Genomic DNA, 21,118 nt, shown 5'->3' with positions numbered 1-21,118 from the left:
CCAATCTAAATTTTCTGTTACTATTTTTTAGAAGACAGGAGAGGGAGGCAAAAGGGTTAACAGAACAGAAATATTTCTCTAATGCTTTCTTGAGTTTGATAAAGAGTAAAAAAACTAGCAGGGCATGAAGACTCCACTCCTGAAATTCTGGTTAAGAGAGGCTGAGAGAGACAGAAACAGAGACAAAATAGTTGTAAGCATTCTGAAGCCAGGCACAGTCCGACAAAGCCATTTTGGCATTAACAAACATTATGACATTCACACATATTTTATAACCCTGGAAGACAAGCTATTAAGTGTTTGAACTTTTAGTTTGATACTTATTACCAAGTGATGGATTCAATATACACCTCTCCTATCCCTAAGCCTCACTCAATGAGGCAACTTTTTTCCTCTTTAGCGGAAGATGGGTGCTGCACTTTTAGTCACATGAAAGACACTCCTTCAGGATGTTCCTCTGGGTTCTGCTGTGCTCAGGTAGGGGAGGTTCTCTTTGTTCACAGGTTGAAGGGGGAGGAAGGGCCCTGGAGGCTCCTGACTCTATGAAGCTTCCCTACTACTAAGTGGTTAGTAAAAAGTTAGTTTCTTAAAAGCTTTTCTTGTTTGAAGCATCACATTACTGTACCTCAACAGAGAAGGTAGGAATCAGCATACAAAATGTAATGTTTCCATACTCAAAAATACAAGAGATTTGGAAGAGCTTTAGAATGTTTAGTATTTCATTATTCAGTAACTATCGCGGTCTAAGAGATTTGGAAGAGCTTTAAAATGTTTAGTATTTTATTATTCAATAACTATAGTGGTCTAAGTAGTGGGCATCAGCTATACATATGCCTGGATTAATATAAGCACACATAATTTATATCTTATTAGCATAACACAGAACAAAATAGTTAACAAATATGTATTCTGTACAGGTTAGCAGCCACAGGAAAATAACATTTCCAGAGGTCTTTTGTTATATATTATGAAACTTTGCAGTTATAGTGCCCAAATCCTTCTGTGAAACATCAATGTAATTACTCCTCAAAATAACTCCCTTCAAAACAAACCATTGGTAAAATACATTTATGTTGACAAAATTTTACTTGGCTAAACTAGAATCTACAAAGTTTTTGTTACATTGACCATTTTCTATGCTCTGGATATCAGCCTCATCCTTCTTTATCACCTACAAACACCATTATTTATGGGAGAAGAAAAAGATCAAATCTATTCTTGGTATCAAATCTTTAGTCTGTCTGAAAGGACCATATATTACAGGTCTACATTTTTCATTTTTTTGCAATTTACTACTAGACTAATACTTCTGAAATAGCTTAAAGAATTCTGGACAGTAAAGGTCTTCTGAATTTTTTTTTTTTTTTTTTTTTTTTTAGGGTTGTACCTGTGGCATATGTTCCCAGGCTAGGGGTCAGATCAGAACTATAGCTGCCAGCCTATGCCACAGCCACAATAATGCCAGATCTGAGCCATGTCTGTGACCTACACCACAGCTCACAGCAACACCAGGTCCTTAACCCACTGAGTGAGGCCAGGGATCGAACATCATGGATACTAGTTGGGCTTTCAACCTGCTGAGCAACAACAGGAACTCCTTCTGGCATGTTTTTATCTTTGCACTTCTTGTTAAACTTTTTATTCCTTTAACAGTGTCTCCATGGTATGAAAGCTGTTACTTCCCAAGTATCCACTCTGGAGACTGACTGCAGTGAGTCTATCTTTGCTGAGAGGGTTTCCAGAGCCCACCACACCCCTAGACTTCTGTCCTCCAGGAACCAGTTCTTCACAGGGGGGCTGTCAAGATTAAAGATGGCAAGATACACAATACCTGCCCCTACCCACTAAAGGTATCAATGGACTGAAGAGGAAGATCCCTTATAGCTTTTAAGTCTATTCTAGTCTTGACCTGATCTCACATGAGTCTTGATTTCCTCTAAAACTGGTGGGAGGTGGGGAGAGGATATCTCAAAGTAAGGGTTTACTTGTGCTGAGCCTTCTGGAGATAGTATCTCGGTCTCTAGTTCACTGCACTGATAACAGGTCACGTGGACAACAACCTGACAAGACTTTCTGTTACATTCAAGTTACAACAATGGTTCTCTTCTACTCCGCCCACCACGAGGAAATGGTTAAATCAGAGAAAATACCACCATTCAAATATATGAAAGAGGAATAAAGTGCAATTGAGTAATGTTGCAAAAAAGTATTTCTTGCTGGGGCTGGAGTGGTGAGCATCCAAAAGCTTCCGTCCCTGATCTCCATGCTTTCATTACGGTTTACATGCAGCCAGAGCAATCCTTCTCAGCCATAAATCAAATCACCTTCTTAGGTTCACAACCGTCCTTGCAGACCCTACATGTTCTGCCTCTAACACCTCTCAGACTTCTTCCCCTCTTCGCTTGGCTCACTCTGCTCTGGTCTTACCCATCTCCTTGTACTTTTGTGAATATTCCAAGAGTGTGCCCACTTCGGAGCTTAACGTTTGCTGCTCCCTCTGCTTGAAAAAATCTCATCTGCCCTGTATCTCTCCATGACTCATGCCCTCACTTCATTTAGGCCTCTGTCCCAAGGCTATCTTTTTTTTTTTTTTTGTCTTTTGAGGGCAGCACCTGTGGCACATGGAGGTTCTCAGGTCAGGGGTCCAATCAGAGCTGCAGCTGCCAGCCTACACCACAGCCACAGCAACACCAGATCTGAGCTGCGTCTGCAACCTATGTCACAGCTCATGGCGACACAGGATCCTTAACCCACTGAGTGGAGCAGGGATTGAATCCACATCCTCATGGGTAACAGATTCATTTCTGCTGAGCCACAGTGGGAACTCTCCCAAGGTTATCTTGATAAGGAAGGCCTCTCTAGGCCATCCTATTTAATACAGCAGCCTTGCCTCCACTACTATTTAATCCAATATCCTATTTTTTCTTTATCATAGTTATCATCTATTTACTATTAAATAACAATTTTTAGTGCCCATTCTTTCCATCAGAGACTACTTTTTGTTGAATGTATGAATACATAGAGTCCAATCAAGCAGGATACAGCAGCAAAAAGTTTAACGCAGTAAGAAGTTCAAAACCTGATGCTTAGTCTTCAGTGACTAGTATATAAACCATGCTAAACGCATCAATTTTTAAGACCAATGAATATTTTATGTCTAAAATGATAATTGGTATGAACAACAAAAGAAAGAAAAACTGTTCAAAAAAGCTAAGCAGAAATCAAGAAGCAGAAAGCTGCCCCATGACCCTTCTAAAAATGTATTTTCAATTTAGACAAACAAGTGCAGATTTACAAGAAGTTACCTTACAGGCTCTGGAAGGCTGACTACATTAGTATGAGACTGAAAGTTGCATAATAGAAATTATTTAATTATGTCTTTGGGAATAAGATTACTTGGGCTGAAACTCAAGAAGGCAAATATGGTCTAAATAATGATATATACAATAAAGTATATATTTTGGGTATAAATATTATCCTGGGAATAAAAATTATTCTAAGAATTTGCCAGATATTTATACAGGCACACATAAATCTCAGAGAACATGGTATCATTACACAAAGCATAATTTAAAAAATAATTATGGAGTTCCCATCGTGGCTCAGCGGAAACGAATCTAACTAGGAACCATGAGGTTGCGGGTTCGATCCCTGGCCTTGCTCAGTGGGTTAATAAGGATCTGGCATTGCTGTGAGCTGTGGTGTAGGTTGAGGATGCAGCTTGGATCTGGCGTTGCTGTGGCTCTGGCGTAGGCTGGCGGCTACAGCTCCAATTTGACCCCTAGCCTGGGAACCTCCATATGCCCCGGGTGCATGAAAAGACCAAAAATAAATAAATAAATAAATAAATAATTACCTATCAATCATTACTAAATACTGGAATAGGTTATTTTATTTTTCCAAACTATATTTGTGACATCCACTCCCCAGGAGAAACTCACAATGGGGGGGTCACATACCCCACAACGGAGTGGTTTTTGATGTAAAACACAAATATGAATTGAGTCCACTTTGGGGCAGGATCCTGGAGCAAATTAAGTTACTTAAGAGTTCCCCAATACACAGGTCTCTAAATAACTTGTGTATGCCCCACTATGATCTCTCTGGAATTGATGATCCTTACACTTTTATTAAAAGGGGCTCTCATATACAGGAATTTGTGTGAAACCTAAAAGACAATTTGGAAAAATAGAGGAAGGGGAAGTAACTCTCAGTAGAGACATGATTTAGGAGAAAGACAGAAACCTATAAAAACCACTTTCTTAACTATGACTTCGGAAATCTGCAGTGATCTCAGGATGTTCAGTTACTACTGTACACAGTATCCTCGAACATTAAAACGGAACAAGAAACACTCTTCAATTAATTCGTAATTATTTTCCAGCTTAACATGAACCCATCTAAAATCTAAGGATGTAAGGAATAGAGGGCCCAGGCTCTAACCATAATTTATAACTATTTACAAGTCACTAAGTACAACTACTTGCAGCTATAACTTACTGAATACAAACTGTATATCAGGCACCGTCTTAAGTACTAGTATATGTATTTCCATTAGTAACTGAGGTATTAGGAGCAAGTCTCATAGAGTTGCTTTTAGAAATTCTTGATGTTGATTTAAAATGGTTCAAAAACTTTTGAGTCTTTTTGTTAAAAAGGTATTAAAGCAACATGTATTCCTAAAAAACTCGACAACCACTAATGAGTTCGCAGTAAAAGTCTTTCCTTTATCAGCCCCTCCCTTTCCAAGGGTTAACTACTGTTAACAACTGGTGGACCTTTGAGTTTTCCCCTAGAGTTCATGGAACATCCTCCCATGTCAGCATACGTAAATCCACGTCATTCTTTCCCACACCTGCACTGTACTCCTGTGTACGTGTATTCCATTATGTAACTATTCCCTTTCTGACATTTAAGTTATATTATACATAGATCCTTGCATACACAGGTGAGTATTTTTGTAGGATAGACTCTGCAAAGCCAGATTCTGGATTAAAGAGTACACCCATTTTATTTTTAAAATTTTTTTATTTTTTTGCTTTTTAGGGCTGCACCCACGGCATATGCAAGTTCCCAGGCTAGGGGTCAAATCGGAGCTGTAGCCGCTGGCCTATGACACAACCACAGCAATTCAGGATCCAGGCCTTGTCTGCAACCTACACCACAGCTCATGGCAATGCCAGATCCTTAGCACATTGAGCAAGCCAGGGATCGAACCTGCATCCTCATGGATACTAGTTGGATTCGTTTCTGCTGAGGCACAACAGGAACTCCAAGAGTATACCCATTTAAAATTTTGATAGAGTAGTTTCCATTGTGGCACAGCAGAAACCAATCCAACTAGGAACCATGAGGTTGTGGGTTCGATCCCTGGCCTTGCTCAGTGGGTTAAGGATCTGGCGTTGCCAAGCTGTGGTGTAGGTTGAAGATGCGGCTCGGCTCTGGCATTGCTGTGGCTGTGGCATAGGCTGGCAGCTATAGCTCTGATTAGACCCTTAGCCTGGGAACCTCCATATGCCACAGGTGTGGCCCTAAAAAGACAAAAGATGACAAAAAAAATTTTTTTTGATAGGCAATGTCAAATTATCTTCAATTTTCTGTAAAAAAGTGCTGCAGTTGGTATTATCAAATTTTCTACTTTTTCTGCCAATATGAGGAAGAAATGATATCACATTTTTGTTTTAATTTGCATGAAATAACTTTTTAGATTGATTCATTTGGTTGCACTCTGCAGGATATGCACACAGATTTTTTTTTTTAATTAATGAAAACAAAGCCTATTCAAAATCTAACCAACAAACGGCATCCCTTTATTCATTTTGCATCCTGGATGAGGAATGAGATTCTTCAATATCCATGATGTGTTCCCCAATAACCCATGAAAAAGACTGGAGCCCTAAAAACAGGCAAATCTGTGTGCAGGAAAGAACAGTGGGTTCTGCAGTGGGGCAACCAACGTACAGGTCAGTGTGACCACAAGAAGGTACGTGACAACACCCTAGTCCCCATACTGGCCAGTATGAGATGCCGAAGAACTCTTCTGAGGGCCACCCTGTGAGGAACTGGGGCCTAAAAGATTCAGGAGTCAGTTCTCAGAGCATTGGTCAACAGCCCTCAGAGATGTCAGAGCTGCAATCAAGGAAGAGCCCTTTGGAAAGGAGGAGGCACTTTGCAGACACGTTTGGACATCCCCGCCCTGAACTCTGGGTCTCCATGCTGCTAATGGGTTCGAAAGATTCAGACACACAAAAGGGGTTCTGGTGAAAGCACGAGCTCAAGGGAAGCTGTGTTAGTTTTGGGGGGTATGAGCAGTGGAGGGTGGGAGAATGTTTTCTAGAAGTGCTTAACTTCAGTGGCGGGGACCTGTTCAAAAGGTAAAATGGAAAGATCCCTCACTCTGGGATGGTGACAGACACGGGCTAATTACATTTGAGAGTCACGACTTCCCATTCAGTGTCTTGCACTGCAAATCGTCGACAGACGTTTCTGAACAACACTGCTAAGTATTTAATAGATAAATTGCTTTCTTTCTAAAAAACTTGCTATGGACACACTTTAGCTGGAGCGCTAAAAGGAAAGCTGGAAACACTTCCTGGGCTGTACAAGGCACGGATTTTCAGTAAGGAATAATACCATGCATGTTGAGGGTGTATTGTATGTTACCTGGCTCTTCCACTTCCTAACTGTGTGGTCTTGAGCAAGTTAGGTTACTTACCTATGCCTCAGCTTCCTCATTTGTAAAATGAGGACAATAATAGTGTCTAATATTGGCATGAGGACTAAATGAGCTAATATACATGTAAAGTGCTTAGAACAATGCCTGGCACTTACTCTGGTAAGTACACACTTTAGTAGCTATCATAATTATCACCATCATCATTATTATTTGCATCTCTGAATAGGAACTATAGAAAGAATAAATAAGATGTAATTGATTTGCTGTTTTCCTAGGACAAATAGGTGCTGGCTGATTGCTAATAAATAAGGGAAATGAATTCCAAAAAAATATTTTAAACTTGTCTATTTCTTAAATACTTGTGATCTGCAGATATAACCTGAGAACACTTAGAAATGATTTGACTTTTGGCTTAAAGCAGCTAATATACATAATATGAATTTTGGTTTGAAATTCTTCTCTATATCATTTTAAATAGTCTAAAAAGGTAATATTCTTTCTGTTATACAGTGCAATGGAATACTTCTGGAAGCTTTAGAGTTTTGGTTTTTATGAGCAACTTTAATGCTGAGAGATACCATCTGTTGGGGAGTTTCTGGGGTTAGGAAAATGGATTAAAATGGTTTTAGAGGGATTTCTACTCATGTGAACTCAGAAGTAACATCTATATTTATTATAAAAATATCCTATAAAATAGTAACTAATTTAAGAATTTTACTGGAAGTTAGGACAGAAGCTTTTTTACACCCCATTATTGTTATCACTATCCAGGAAAAACACAAACTGCAGATTTGGAGGAGTTTTCTTTTTCTTTTTTCTTTTTTTTTTTCAAAAATGAGCTCATGTATTATCCTAAAGCAGACAGTGTTCCTTCTCTTACTGGATTTTAAGTGCCCATTTAGGATGAACCGAGCTGATTCAGCTTTTCACTTGAAAAGAAGAATCAATCAGTCTGTCTATATAATAACAAAGTTTGAGAAAAAGTAAACTATCTTTGAAAATACAGACTTTTAACTCTTCTGTCTAGATTATTTTTTTCCATTCAGTTCAAAAGTTTAAATATTTATTTTACTTTGAATTTTTTGTATCTTATCTATGTTATAGTTTTAATGTTTTCCCAATGATGTTTTCATGTGAATTATTCTAATACAGTATATCCAATTTTAAAGGAATATACACTCACTGTAAAAAAAAGAAAGAAACAGAAAATATAGAAAAATAAGCAATTAAGAAAGGAATGTTATTCTTTACCCCCAAATCCCTCTACCACTCCAGGTAACCATGAGAAACACTTTGGGGGTGTGTCTCTCCAGATTTTTTTTTTCCCCTCTTCATGTGTATACATGCATGTAATACTTGACTATCAATCCTTACATATAGTTTCCTTCTTCAAAAATGATTTTTACTTTATATACTTTTCTGAAACTTTCTCTTTGAATTTATCTTCTGCTGACATTTTTTCCCTGTCAGTAGAAATGGATTTCTCTCAACCTTTTTTTTTTTTTTTTTTTTTTAATTTTTTTTGCTGTCCTGCAGCATATGGAGTTCCCAGGCCAGAGTTCAGATCCAAGCCACAGCTGCAACCTACACTGCAGCTGCAACCTACACTGCAGCTGCAACAAGGGTGGATCTTTAACCCACTGTGTCAGGCCAGGGATTGAATGTTCACCCCAGCTCTGCAGAGATGCTGCTGATGTTACTGCACCACAGTGGGAACTCCTGTCCTCAACATTTTTCATGGCTGTATGGTATGCCACTGTGCTAATATCTTTTAATGGAAGCAACTGTTGGTAAGCAAAAATTATATCTAGAGGACTTTAAGTAAATAATAGTTTTGTACTATAAAGTACATTTTCTATGTAAAATCATACTGTGAGGCCAGCTGAGAGATCATTAGTTAAATTCAGCAAAACCATATAAGGTACTTTAAATTTCAATGTCAATACTACAAAGATTCAGATTCCATTTACAGTAAATTAGAGAAATTTATACCCTGAGTCTTTTAAAGTTAGTCTCCTCCTTACTCCTACTACTGTGTTTTTAATACCTACTAAGAAGCCCAAGCAGTTGAGCCATTAAATATATTGCTCAGGTCTATGATTGAGAATTTCTTTGGTCTTGGCAGTGAAATATGCAATGGGAAAGAATACACACTATAATTTTTGCCAAGCGAACACTGATTCACTGGTCAGAGATTTATAATCACATTTAATATAGCATTTAATTCAATGACAGCCAATTTTGCATATGGAAAGAGCCTAGAATTTGGAGTCAAAGGGATTTGTTTGCCTGATACTTCTTATCTTTTAAAATTCAACTAAAATATCACAAATTCTCCTTTTAACTCCTGTGTACAATGCCAAGTTCCTCCTTTGTGCACCTCCCATTATAGCACATGGAATTCTTCTGTGCATTCCAGATACCCTTTTATCATAGACTGTGACATCTTCCTGATTTACCACTCTGCCTCTGCCAAGCCAGCTTTAAGGCCTTTGAGGGCAGGGACAGTGCCTGACTAAGCAGATGTAGCTGAGCAGCCCACACTGGCTCAGCACAGTGCACAGAGGTAGCAATAACCTTGGCCCTTTTCAAGGAACAGAAAAAACACTGATGTGCCCTGAGCTTAGTGAACTGAGATTTGGATTTGAAGAATGCAGGTCTGACACGTTTAATAGGATATCATCTGTGACGTGAGCCCTAATGACAAGCAGTTTTGCTGCCAGGTATTATGTATCACAGCACTTTGGGTGACACCAAAACATCCAGGAGTCTTTAAGGAGGCTCCCTTCTGGGACCAGCAGCACTGGAATTTGGGGAGAGCCAGACATCCCCAGAAAAGTGAAGCATCCTTTAAAGTAAGTAAAATAAATTTAAGGATTTGTATGGAGCCTCAGAAAAATAAACCCTAAGTCTTCCTGAGGTCTAGCCTAGCTTCTCCCCAGGTACCAGATCCCAGGAAAGGTTATGACTTCGGGATAGAGAGGATGCAGAAAATAGAAGAGTTCTATGAAAGAAGGAATATGTTTCACAGTTCAGTGCAACAGAATGTTCCCCTAAAGCAGAGGTTCTCCACCAAGTGTGGTATGTGGATGCCTTGGGGGCCTTAGGCTCCTACTGGGAAGTTTGTGAGAACAAAGCTATTTTTGTAAAACTCTTGAGATGTCATTTGATCTTTTCATTGGGTTGAAGTGGCACTGATGCATGCAGTGATGGTAAAACTACTGGGACTTTAGCCCACATCAAGGCGGTGGCATCAAATGGTACCAGTCGTCATTGTATTCTTCACTGTCATGTGCTGGTAGTAAATTAAAGTGTTTTCACTTAAGAACATTCCTTGATGAAATGGTATTATTAATTATAAAATTATATTAATTATTATTTACATTTTGACCCTTGAGCACATGTTATTTTACTATTTAGTGTGACAAAATGGAAAGTAGGCATAAAGCACTCTGTTGTCAACTGAAATACTATTGGTGTCTCGGGGGAAAGGTTTGGAAGATTGAGGTGCAAAGTAAACTGGCTACTTTTTCATTTCCACTTGAAAAGTATAACCAAGAGAGAAACTATGATTATTTGGTTTTGGGTATTTGGCAGACATTTTCTTGAAAATGAACTGCTTTGTTCTCGTCCAGGAAAACAACTGACAGAATTTGTTGACAATGATAAAATTCAAGCTTTCAAGTAAAAATTCGAGCTTTGAAAACTATCTGGCTTCCCAATACTCACTGACTTTTAAAAATGAGATTGTCAGATTAGCAAATGTGACTTTTTGATACTGTGGACTGTAATGTGACAATAATATGGAGGGTTTATATTATCACTTGGTGACCAAGATTTGCCAAAGACAAATGCATAACATTAAAAAAAAAATCACACATGGGTGAAAGACCCACTCAACAAACCACTCAAAGACCCACACAACTGACTGAATGTAACAGCAGGAAAAGTTCATTAAAACTGCAGATTACACATTGCAATTAACCTTTAAAAAACAACCACACATTGAGTTTTGGTGAACTACCAAAGAGAATGCAAAATTATTTTAAAAGGCTATTGAAACATGCCTCCCTTTTTCAACTATACATCTACATGAAGCCAGATTTTTACCATATACTTCAACTAAAACAACATACTGCAACAGATTAAAGACATGTGCAGATAGAAAAATCCACCTGTCTTCTATTAAGCCAGACATTAAAGAAATCTGCAAAAATGTTAAGTAATGCTACATTTGTCAATATTTTTTTTGTTTTGTAAGTAGTTATTTGTCATAAAACTATGATCTTACATCAACAAAAATTGAGTTTACTCTTGTTAAATAAATCAATAAATATTTTTAAAATACCTGTTTTCATTTCTAATATATAAAACTTTCATAAGCAAAAATTCTTTGGAGTCGTCAGCTTTTAAGAGGATCTGAGACCAAAAGTTTAAGGACCATGACACTCAAGACTGAAAAATATTTGGCAATCAAAAAGTTGTTTGTGGAGTTCTCTGGTGGCTCAGTGGGTTAAGAATCTGGTGTTGTCACTGCTGGGGCTTGGGTTGCTGCTGTGGCATGAGTTCTATCCCTGGCCTGGGAACTTTCTCATGCCATGAGAGTGGCAAAAAAGAAAAGAAAAAGAAAAAGTTGTTTGTAACCAGGAGAAAGCGATTAGCGAAATAGTGGAGGAAAGATCAGATGATAGCAGATCAAAAAGGCAGGAGAGGTGACAAAATGAACAGTGCACAGGCTCCTCTTCCTGGAGCAGAGATGAGAGGTTGGGCAGTAGATAGAGGCAATGCAGAGAGAAGGAAGGGTTTTAAATGAGAGATAACAGCGCCTGTTTCCAGGTGGAGGAAGGGATCCCACAGCAAAGTTAAGGATAAAAACAAGAGAAGGGTTCTCTAAAGAGCAAGGTCCAAAAGGAGGTAAGAAAGGTCGGGAGGGAACTGATACAGCAAGGAAGAGGCATGAACCTGGAACACAATATCCATCTCCTCCTCTGCTGAGATGGTACAACTTTGTGTCACGTGCATGCCTGAGCAGGGGTGCACACCCAGCCCTGCAGAATACAGGGCAGGTGTGAAAGCTGTTTGGTCAAGCTGGGCTTCACTTCCATCTCTGACTGTCAGCACAAAAACCCTCTTAAGCTTGTCCATTTGTAAAATTAAGGATAGGGGTAGGTAATTCATAACCTGAGGTCCTTTGCAGATTCAAAATTTTACAACTTGTCAGTCTATAAAAATAATGTAGCAAGGTCACTGCTTACATGAAATAACTGGTGCCATTTATTATGACAAAATTAAGCACTAAATACATGAAGCAGCATAGCTGGAGTCATTAGTCAGCCACAGCTATTGAGTGCCTATACTGAGTGTTCCGATTTTCCAAACTAAAAATGGGAACAGAGCCCAACTAAGGATTTCTTTTGAATCTGTGAATTTCTTTGACAAGGCCTAAAAAGACGTAAAAATTAAATCACTCTTAGTTATACAATAAACTGCTTCAACTTAAAAGAATAAAAATGCATGAAATAAGATCCACGTGGGAATTCTGGGGCACATGGCTTTTGGCTAGATATAGCCCTCTACAGGGCACTGTAAGAAAAAAAAAAAAAAAAATAGATGCAGAAATCCCTTCCTTCTAGTGCATAATTAAGGAGTTGTGACTAAAAATCGCATTTAGAGGCATATCTAGTTTTTGTTATATAATTATATTTTCCCATCAACTTAACAATTTCATTAAAAAATCCCTGATCTTTTATTTCTTATAGACTATGTCACTACTAGCCCTCAAGGACATAATAAAATTACCTTAAATTTAAAATTATATTATAATTTCATTATATTTCCAGAGGTACTTCATCTTCCTTTCTAATTCAGCCCTGATAGTCAGTAGCTTACAAGAACTTACATTTTTTCTATTCTGAGGTTAATGAAGAATATTTTTGCAAAATGAATAACAAACCCTTAAAGTATGAATAACACACATGCATTCTGTACTATTTTTCTTAGTTCAGTAACATCTATGCATTTCTATACTTTCACAGTTTATGCTACTGCATCAAATACAGCAGCATAAAATGAGTCAGGGTTTATATGGTGTCCAAAAGAGAAATAATTAATCAAACTCAGTAAAGCACAGCATGTTCCATATTGATTGATCTGTTATATGAGGGAATTCACAAGGTTATTCAAGCTCAGTAACACAGCAACTGGTAACTAAATTTTAACAATGAATTCTGAGGAAACTTTGTGATGTTTTTCCTCCCAGGCTTTGAAAGAAGTTAGCTCTACTTTCTGAGTCTAGGCTATGTTTGAGTGAGGATGCTGTATTATTTGCAGTCCAGGCAATTAAATGTAAACTACTCAGAACTCTCTGTACTTCTTCAAACAATAATTATCTTGAGTGTTGGATGATGCCTTTTTGAAGATCATCTAGAGACTGACAAAGGCAAAGCAAAATTCAATAGGATGTGGGAAAATCTAGAAGAATTCATTTCTTAAAAAATACCTTATTGTAATTCTCACTCTGCTAATTCATAAACATAAAATTAATTCAAATGCTGCAACAATCTTGTTGCTAATATATCTGTGCTCTAAAAAGAACACATTTTAATTCCTACACAATAAAATAGCTTTATTGGTTACAGTGAAGAAAAATCTGGCAGGACTACTTTGTGTAACTATATTTTGGAGGCTGTGTATGCTATAGTCTCTCAAGGGCATTGAAATCTAAGTAATTTTCTTTAATTATTAATGGATACCACTATTTTATTAGTAATATTCCTGGAACTAAAATGGAAATTATTAGGAAATCTTTAAATCTATGAATATAAAGTTTATACAGCAGTTAAAAATTATGCAAATTTTAAAAATATGGAACCACAAAAGACCCTGAACTGCCAAAGCAATCCTGAGGGTTACAAAGTTGGAAGCATAACCCTCCCAGACTTTGTACTATACTGCAAAACTACAATAATCAAAGCAGTGTGGCACTGGCATAAAAACAGATATACACAGATCAAGGGAGCAGACTAGAGAGCCCAGAAATGAACCCAAGCACCTACGATCAATTAATCTTTGACAAAAGAGTCAAGAGCATACAATGGAGAAAAGACTGTCTCTTTCAATAAGTGGTGTTAGCAAAACTGGACAGCTATATGTAAATCAATGAAATTAGAACACAACAAATACAAAAATAATTCAAAATGGTTTAAAGATCTAAATATAACACATGACACCATGAAACTCCTATAAGAGAATAGGCAAAACATTCTCTGACCTAAGTTGTAGCAACATTTTCTTAGATCAGCCTCCCAAGGCAAAAGAAATAAAACAAGAGTAAACAAATGGGACCTAATCAAACTTAAAAGCTTTGCACAGCAAAGTAACAACCATCAAAATGAAAAGACAACCTGCAGAATGGGGAAAATATTTGCAAACAATGAGACTGTCAAGGTGTTAATATCCAAAATATACAAACAGCTCATACCACTCAACATTAAAAAAACAAACAACCCAATAAAAATAAGCAAAATACCTAAGTAGACCCAAATAGACATTTCCCAAAGGAGACATACAGACAGCTAACAGGTAAATGAAAAGATGCTCAACATTACTAATTATTAGAAAAGTGCAAATCAATACCACAATGAAGTATCATCTCATACCTGTCAAATTGGCTACCACCAAAAAACCTACAAATAATAATCTGTATACAGGTATTACAGAAAGGACTTAGGGAAGCTTATAGAACATAATTCAGTAACAACATAAGAGAATGATATGCCTGAGATGTGATGATGAGGTAAGGAAAATGGGAGATGTAAACCGTAACTACTAAAGGTAGGCAGGGAAGGATAGGTAGAGGAAAAAACAAAAATGCTTACTCATTCCAACAAAACACACAAAAAATGTCTGTCATTTGGATTCAAAAGAAGTATTTTCATGGAGTCTTCACAGAAGGGACTCTAAACAATGGGCATCAGCATGGTCGCTACAGTAACTACGCTGGCCATCTTCTTAGGACACTCGCATGGAAGGTTCCTCAGTGCAAATTGCAGAGGTAACACTGATGAGGAGCCTGGGGAAGGACACTCTTTCTCTCTCTTTCTTTCTTTCTCTCTCTCTCTCTTTCTTTCTTTCTTTCTTTCTTTCTTTCTTTCTCTCTCTCTCTCTCTCTTTCTTTCTTTCTTTCTTCCTTCCTTCTTTTCTTTCTTTTCTTTTCTTTCTTTCTTTCTTTCTTTCTTTCTTTCTTTCTTTCTTTCTTTCTTTCTTTCTTTCTCTCTCTCTCTCTCTTTCTTTCTTTCTTTCTTTCTTTCTTTCTCTCCCTCTCTCCCTCCCTCCCTCTCTCTCTCTCTCTCTCTTTCTTTCTTTCTTTCTTTCTTTCTTTTTTAGGGCCACACCCACAGCACCTGGAAGTTCCAAGGTTAGGGGTTGAATCTGAGCTGCAATGCCAGATCCAAACCATGTCTGTGACCTACACCACAGCTCACAGCAATACCAGATCCTTAACACACTGAGTGAGGCCAGGGAGCAAACCCACTTCCTCATGGATACTAGTGGGGTTCTTAACCTGCTGAGGCACAATGGGAACTCTTGGAAAGGCCACTCTGAAGGTGGTCAGACAATGTGGTCCAAACAGGCAGCTCTCTAATGGTTTAGTTTAATCTAGGGATATAAACAAGAGTATGTAGAGGAATAAATGGACCATTTGTTCATGTTTGTTTGTTTGTTGTTGAACTAGCTCCTAAATGTTCTGGTTTTTATCAATGGAGTTTTAGATAAAAGCTGATTAATGAACAGTTTAAGTTAAAGTCTCTGGTAGGCATTCTGTGCTACTGTGTAAGGGCAAGTCTTTAAAAAGTAATGTTCCATCACTGGAATGCAGGAGCTGAATGAGTATCTTCAGACATTTCCTAGGAAATTCTGAGCTTATTCAGTACATAAATAAATAGGCATTCAAGGTCCAAGACTTTACATAACTGAAGGCCACAGAGGACAATGACTCAGCTTTTGTTTTCTTGATTTTGGATTATTAGAGTACTTGTTTTCAAACTGTAGTGTGCATAAGAATCACCAGGCTTCACAACAGTCTGATGCAGTGGCTCTCAGGTGCAGCCTAGAACTCAGGTAACTCCTTTGAAGAAGGTCCAGGAGCTACACTTAGCAATCACTGTTTCCCTCAGAGCGTGACAGCAAGTTAGCACTTACTACCTGATTTTAGTGTCCTTGGTTCTCTCAACAAAAAAGCATTGAACCTATTTTAATATTTACTCGTGGGAGCTCTTTTCCAAGACATTCTTGAGAGTCGCAAAATCTCTAACACAACTATTAAGGGTCTATAAACTACACCCAACTATCCCTCAGTATCTGCGGATGCTCAAGACCCTCTGTATCCTTGGTCCCTATCCGCAGATACCACCCACCCACAGATGGAAATTCTTCCGAGGACACTCAATTCTACACTATTCTCAGTCGTACAAACAGTTAAGTTTCTCTTGAACAACTACTCTATTTCTATCATCTGAACATGGTGACTTAGGTATGGATGGTCTGCCTCTCTTTGCACACTAGATGCTAAGAGGTTTAGATACAAACATATGGCTCAATTCTGACAAATTATGCACTTATGCAGTGATATAACCTCATGTTAACTCAGCAAGTGAGTATGGGTCAGTGCTAAGAAAAAAACCTATCAAATTTTACTGGCATGTGTTCTAATCCATTTTGATTTTCAAGCAGAAGTTTTAACAATTGATGGAAGAATATTATATGAACAAAGTTAGAAAAATCAGACTTTCTGTATCAGTCCTTCTTTCTTTCAGTGAATTTACAATTTGTAGCTTACACTTTAAATATGTTTTGAGTAAATACGCCAGAGGACAAAGAAATTCAATTAACAATTATAGTTCAGTAGATGGATTCACCACTCATTAAATTATATGTCATATAATTATTAATAAACCTGAATAAATGAATAAACAAACAAACCTGAATAAACTATTGGTGTAAGTAGCATACAATGTACAGGTCAGCTTAAGCTTAAACCCAAGACTTTCACGATACCAATAAAATAGAAATTTTGTGTGCAATTCGAAAAATAACTGCCAAATTACTAATAGTAAAGAATATCTTGGAGAAATTATCACATTAAAGTTTTAAAATTCTGAACTGAAAACTCAAAACCCAGATGCATATCAGAATCATAAGCCCACTAGTCAAGGTTAAAAAACAAAACAAAACTAAAAAACAAGAAAACTAATCTTAGGATCATTATGCATTTGATGACACTACTTCATTTTGGTGCTCACAGAAAATACTGAATTTTACGCATAACAATTTTATATATAACTTGTAATACAGAATTTTATGTACGTATAAATGGGAGTACTTTTGATTTTTAAATATTCAATGACTTCGGGATACTAGACTGGCTCTTAATTGAATTAATACAATTTTAGGTGTAAAGATCATTTTTATAACATTGACTAAAATTATTTAATATTTTGGGAACTAAACCAATTCTTTTACATGTGAAAATGATAATAATATCATCCTGTACTTTTGATGCACATAAAATCCTTTTAAGTACATATTTAATAATTTCCCTACACACATTTTAGGTTTTCACATTATTATTCAGATGGAAAGACCCCAGGGAAACTAACATTCTCTGAGTATTGAAATCACAAGCATTTTGCTGGATGCTTTGATACATATAATCTCAAAAAATATTAAGCGAAGTTTTACAGTTTTTTATGATCTACCAACCATAACAACTAAACATTGGTATGTAGCAACATAACAGATGTAAGCTTAAGCTAAAACCCATAGCAGCTTTTGAAAAGGGTAAAGGAATGGAGAGAGTAAAAAAACAAACAAACAAACAAAGAATATAACATTGTGGAAAGATTTTAAAACCAAATTACATGTGACTGGAGTATAGATGGCCACATCGTCATTGACTTGGACTAGTTTCACATTTAGTGAAAGGCATTTATTTCTAAGTAGAGGGCACATAAATGCTGTAAGGTACCTAGTACAAAGGCATAAACGTGGTAGATCTCAATAAAATAATTTTTACCTCTGTTAATATGTTAATGTGTTTGTTGGTTGTTCATTTAAAAAGCTGATGCAAATCAGCCTAAATAAGTAGCATGGCATTGACCTATGACGCTTTAGAGGCACCATCTAAGCTTAGTGTTCTATGAGGTCCCTTGTGATTTACTGTCTTTTCCAACTAACATTTAGCACAAGCTACAACCTTATATCATTATCCATCTTTCTATGTTTATGAGCTGACTCTTTGTGACTTACACCTTTACACTTCTAATAATACCGAATATAATATAATAAGAGGTAGTCAACTATCTCAATTTATAACTATTTGTTATAAATCTGACATTTCATAAGATTACATCTTATCAACTACGCTTTGGCCAGAGAATTCTATGTTTTGGCTTAAACTCTGCTGACTCTCCAGTGCTTGCAGAATAATGACCAAATTCCTTTATATGGAACTCAAAGCCCTATCCTGTGGCACCGTGACAGATTTCCAGCCTCAACCTACATTCCTGCCACTGCCACAAAGCAATTGCCAAACTCCCTGAATACTTTTGTGTCTCCAACCATTTGTCAATATGACTCTTTGCGCAGTTCCAGATGGCACACACTTACTTATTCTGCAAAGCTTACCCTATCAATTCTTCAGTGAAGCTTTCCCAGAACCCGTCTACCACCACCACTCCTATCAAAGGTCAAATCCTTCTCTCCATTTGAAAGCCACTTTTATTTAAAAAAGTATTCTTCTCCTTTAGTAAAAGGAAATGATCATTATTAGTCCACTTTCTCCTTTGTGAACTTTCCAAGACTCCTATTTCCAAAGGTAAGCCCTGCATTTACTGCCCAACCCTGTTCCTGGTATGTAATTCTACTCCAGCACATGACACAGCCCCCTGACATTATTTACCTGTATAGTTAACTGCCCTATTAGACCCTGTGCTCCCTGAGGATATCCTCTAACTCATCACTGTATCCCCAGGGCCTAGTTAGCACGATACACAGTAGGTGTTATTAAATTAATAAACAATATACAATTGCTTTCTGCCAAATCAGAAAAAAATTGGCACCAAGCCTTCAGTTTAGATACATGCCTCCTTAGCATGCAAGGAGAGCCCTTTCTCTCCAGTGAGTAAACAACAGCAAGCAGAAGTGGATCCGTAGAAACCAAGGTGACTTAAGGAACAGAGGACTCTGCTCAAGGAGGAGGCAGGCTTCCAGCAAGGGAAAAGACAGGCCCTTTAAACACTGAACAATTTCCTCACGTAAACTCCAGGAGGTTTATTTACACAGCAGTGACTGGTGCTATAAGGGATGCTTTGCTAACATTCAGTAAGGTAATTCCTAATAAAACTGCCTCCTCGCCTCCACTCAGGGAAAGATAAATTTCCATGTTCACTTAGACATTTCCTCAGAACCATCAACTGGGAATATAACAGCTACATGTATTTGTAACATCAATTAATTATACAAAAAGATTTCATATATGTAATTTTCAGCAAAAAGAACATAAACCAAAATTAATGTGGCATGATGTTAAAAAATTACTGTATTCTAACATGCCTAATCTATATCACAAGAAAATATACATCTGTACACATATATACTGTGGCGTAATCTTTTTCTGTGTTCTTTTTCTTCAATTTAAGTTTATTTTATATCGGAGGATACTGGATTTACAATGTTGTATTAGTTTCAGTTGTACAAGTGATTCAATTATACATATACATACATGTATTTTTTTTCAGATTCTTTTCCCATATAGGTTATTATAGAATATTGAATACATATGTGTTTTAGATTTAATTTCTGGGTGGCGTAAATTAGAAACAGTAAAATGAAGAGATTAGCTTGTAAAATCTACTGTAAATGTGGCAAAAGATATGGGAAGATTCAGAATACAATTAATTCAGCAAACATTTTTTGAAATGCCAGGAAATACAGAAGGTATTAAGATGCACAGTGTAATGTCACTGTACTCAGCAAACTTTGAGTCTAAAAAAAAGCTTTCCATTACAATATACTCAGAGAACTGAGCAAACATAAGTAAAGAGATCATGGAGCCTGTCTTCAAAAGAAAAACGTTATGTAACTATGACTAACCGGTTTTTCTGTTTTCTACAAGAACAATTATCCTCAACAGATTCTAACACTATTTCTACTGAACACAATGGAGGTAAAAAAATTTTTAACAGAATGTGCTCAGGCTATAAGCATTTTGAGATCAAAAACTTCTTTAAAAGAAAAAAATAAACATAATGTTACATTTTACATTTCAAAAATCTTCACTTCATGATAATTACATGCTATACACATATAAATTATTAGTTATTATACTTCCCACATAAATATTGTTTATAAAAGTTTTAATGGCTTTTGACTTCTTGTAACTGCTCTTCTTGGCCTGTTTTCTCACAGGGAAAAACACCTATACTTAGCAGGACAATATTCAAATGTTGGTCTTTATATTAAAAATAAGATAAACCTGCAAAAATGTGGCATAAAGGTTTCTATTGGCTGAAGAGTGTATCTTCTCTATTACTCATTTTTTTTAAGTTCTCAAAACTTAAAAACCTCCTCAAGACCCAACTGCAAATAGTGGTTCTATTATACATGTGTTTTTGACTATAAGCTGCTTAAATTGTTTTAGAAAGTAAGCAGATATTAATTCTTAGTTGGATTTCTAATTGGGCCAGACTACTAACTCATCCTGCTCTAAAAATCTTTTACAATTATTAATTTATTATTTTAAAAATTATTTATTTTGCATGCTATTGAGGGCTTCCTTACCTGCAGATGGCTGGGAAACATTCCTGAAGACCTTTCTTTTTAACTAAAGATCCTTCAAGGCAGTACATGATGATGTCCATAACCTTTACAGAAAAGAAAGAAATCTAAAATCAATTTCAAATGCTTAATTTTCTGACATTTAAATTATTGAGGCAGGTCTCATTTGCATGAAAATTCCACACAGTTTGATTCTGATACTTACTTTAAAATTACAGTACATTTACTCAAATTACAGTATTATTTACTTTCTACTATAGGCTATCCTTTCTCTTTATCTGTGAGAAAACAAGACAGCAAGCAGTAAAATAAAGAAACCAAACTTATTTACTTGAAAGTCAATTCATATTTATGAACAGGATAGGTAGCTTTTACTCAAGCACATCATTTGTTCTGCTTTATTTATAATGAAAGATACCAAAGAGACTTGTGACCTTTCACATTTGCTCTACTAAAGACTAATTCCATGTGGATGGTAAATAGACATAGCAATCCTTTTGATTTTTGACAAAATTTAAATAGTCTCGAGAAATGATACAAAAGTTCATCATTTTAGTTCTCTCTTTCTTTTAGAGGTGATGGAAATAAAGATGCTGATTTCTCTTA

The 21,118-nt window shown here is 36.7% G+C and overlaps 1 protein-coding gene across 10 annotated transcripts in view; it reads right to left on the bottom strand.

Moving 5' to 3' along the window:
- Positions 1 to 21,118, bottom strand: part of WDR7 (WD repeat domain 7) — a 375,679-nt gene that overhangs the window by 73,476 nt on the left and 281,085 nt on the right. For all 10 annotated transcript variants that reach the window (XM_021093595.1, XM_021093608.1, XM_021093602.1 and 7 more), the window contains one exon: positions 20,516 to 20,598. In XM_021093595.1, the coding sequence (XP_020949254.1) occupies positions 20,516 to 20,598 (83 nt within the window). The remainder of the gene's footprint in view (positions 1 to 20,515; positions 20,599 to 21,118) is intronic.

This window comes from Sus scrofa, chromosome 1 (assembly GCF_000003025.6).
Source record: "Sus scrofa isolate TJ Tabasco breed Duroc chromosome 1, Sscrofa11.1, whole genome shotgun sequence".
In the NCBI taxonomy this organism is placed as follows: Eukaryota; Metazoa; Chordata; class Mammalia; order Artiodactyla; family Suidae; genus Sus; species Sus scrofa.
This window is presented reverse-complemented; position numbering and strand designations above follow the sequence as displayed.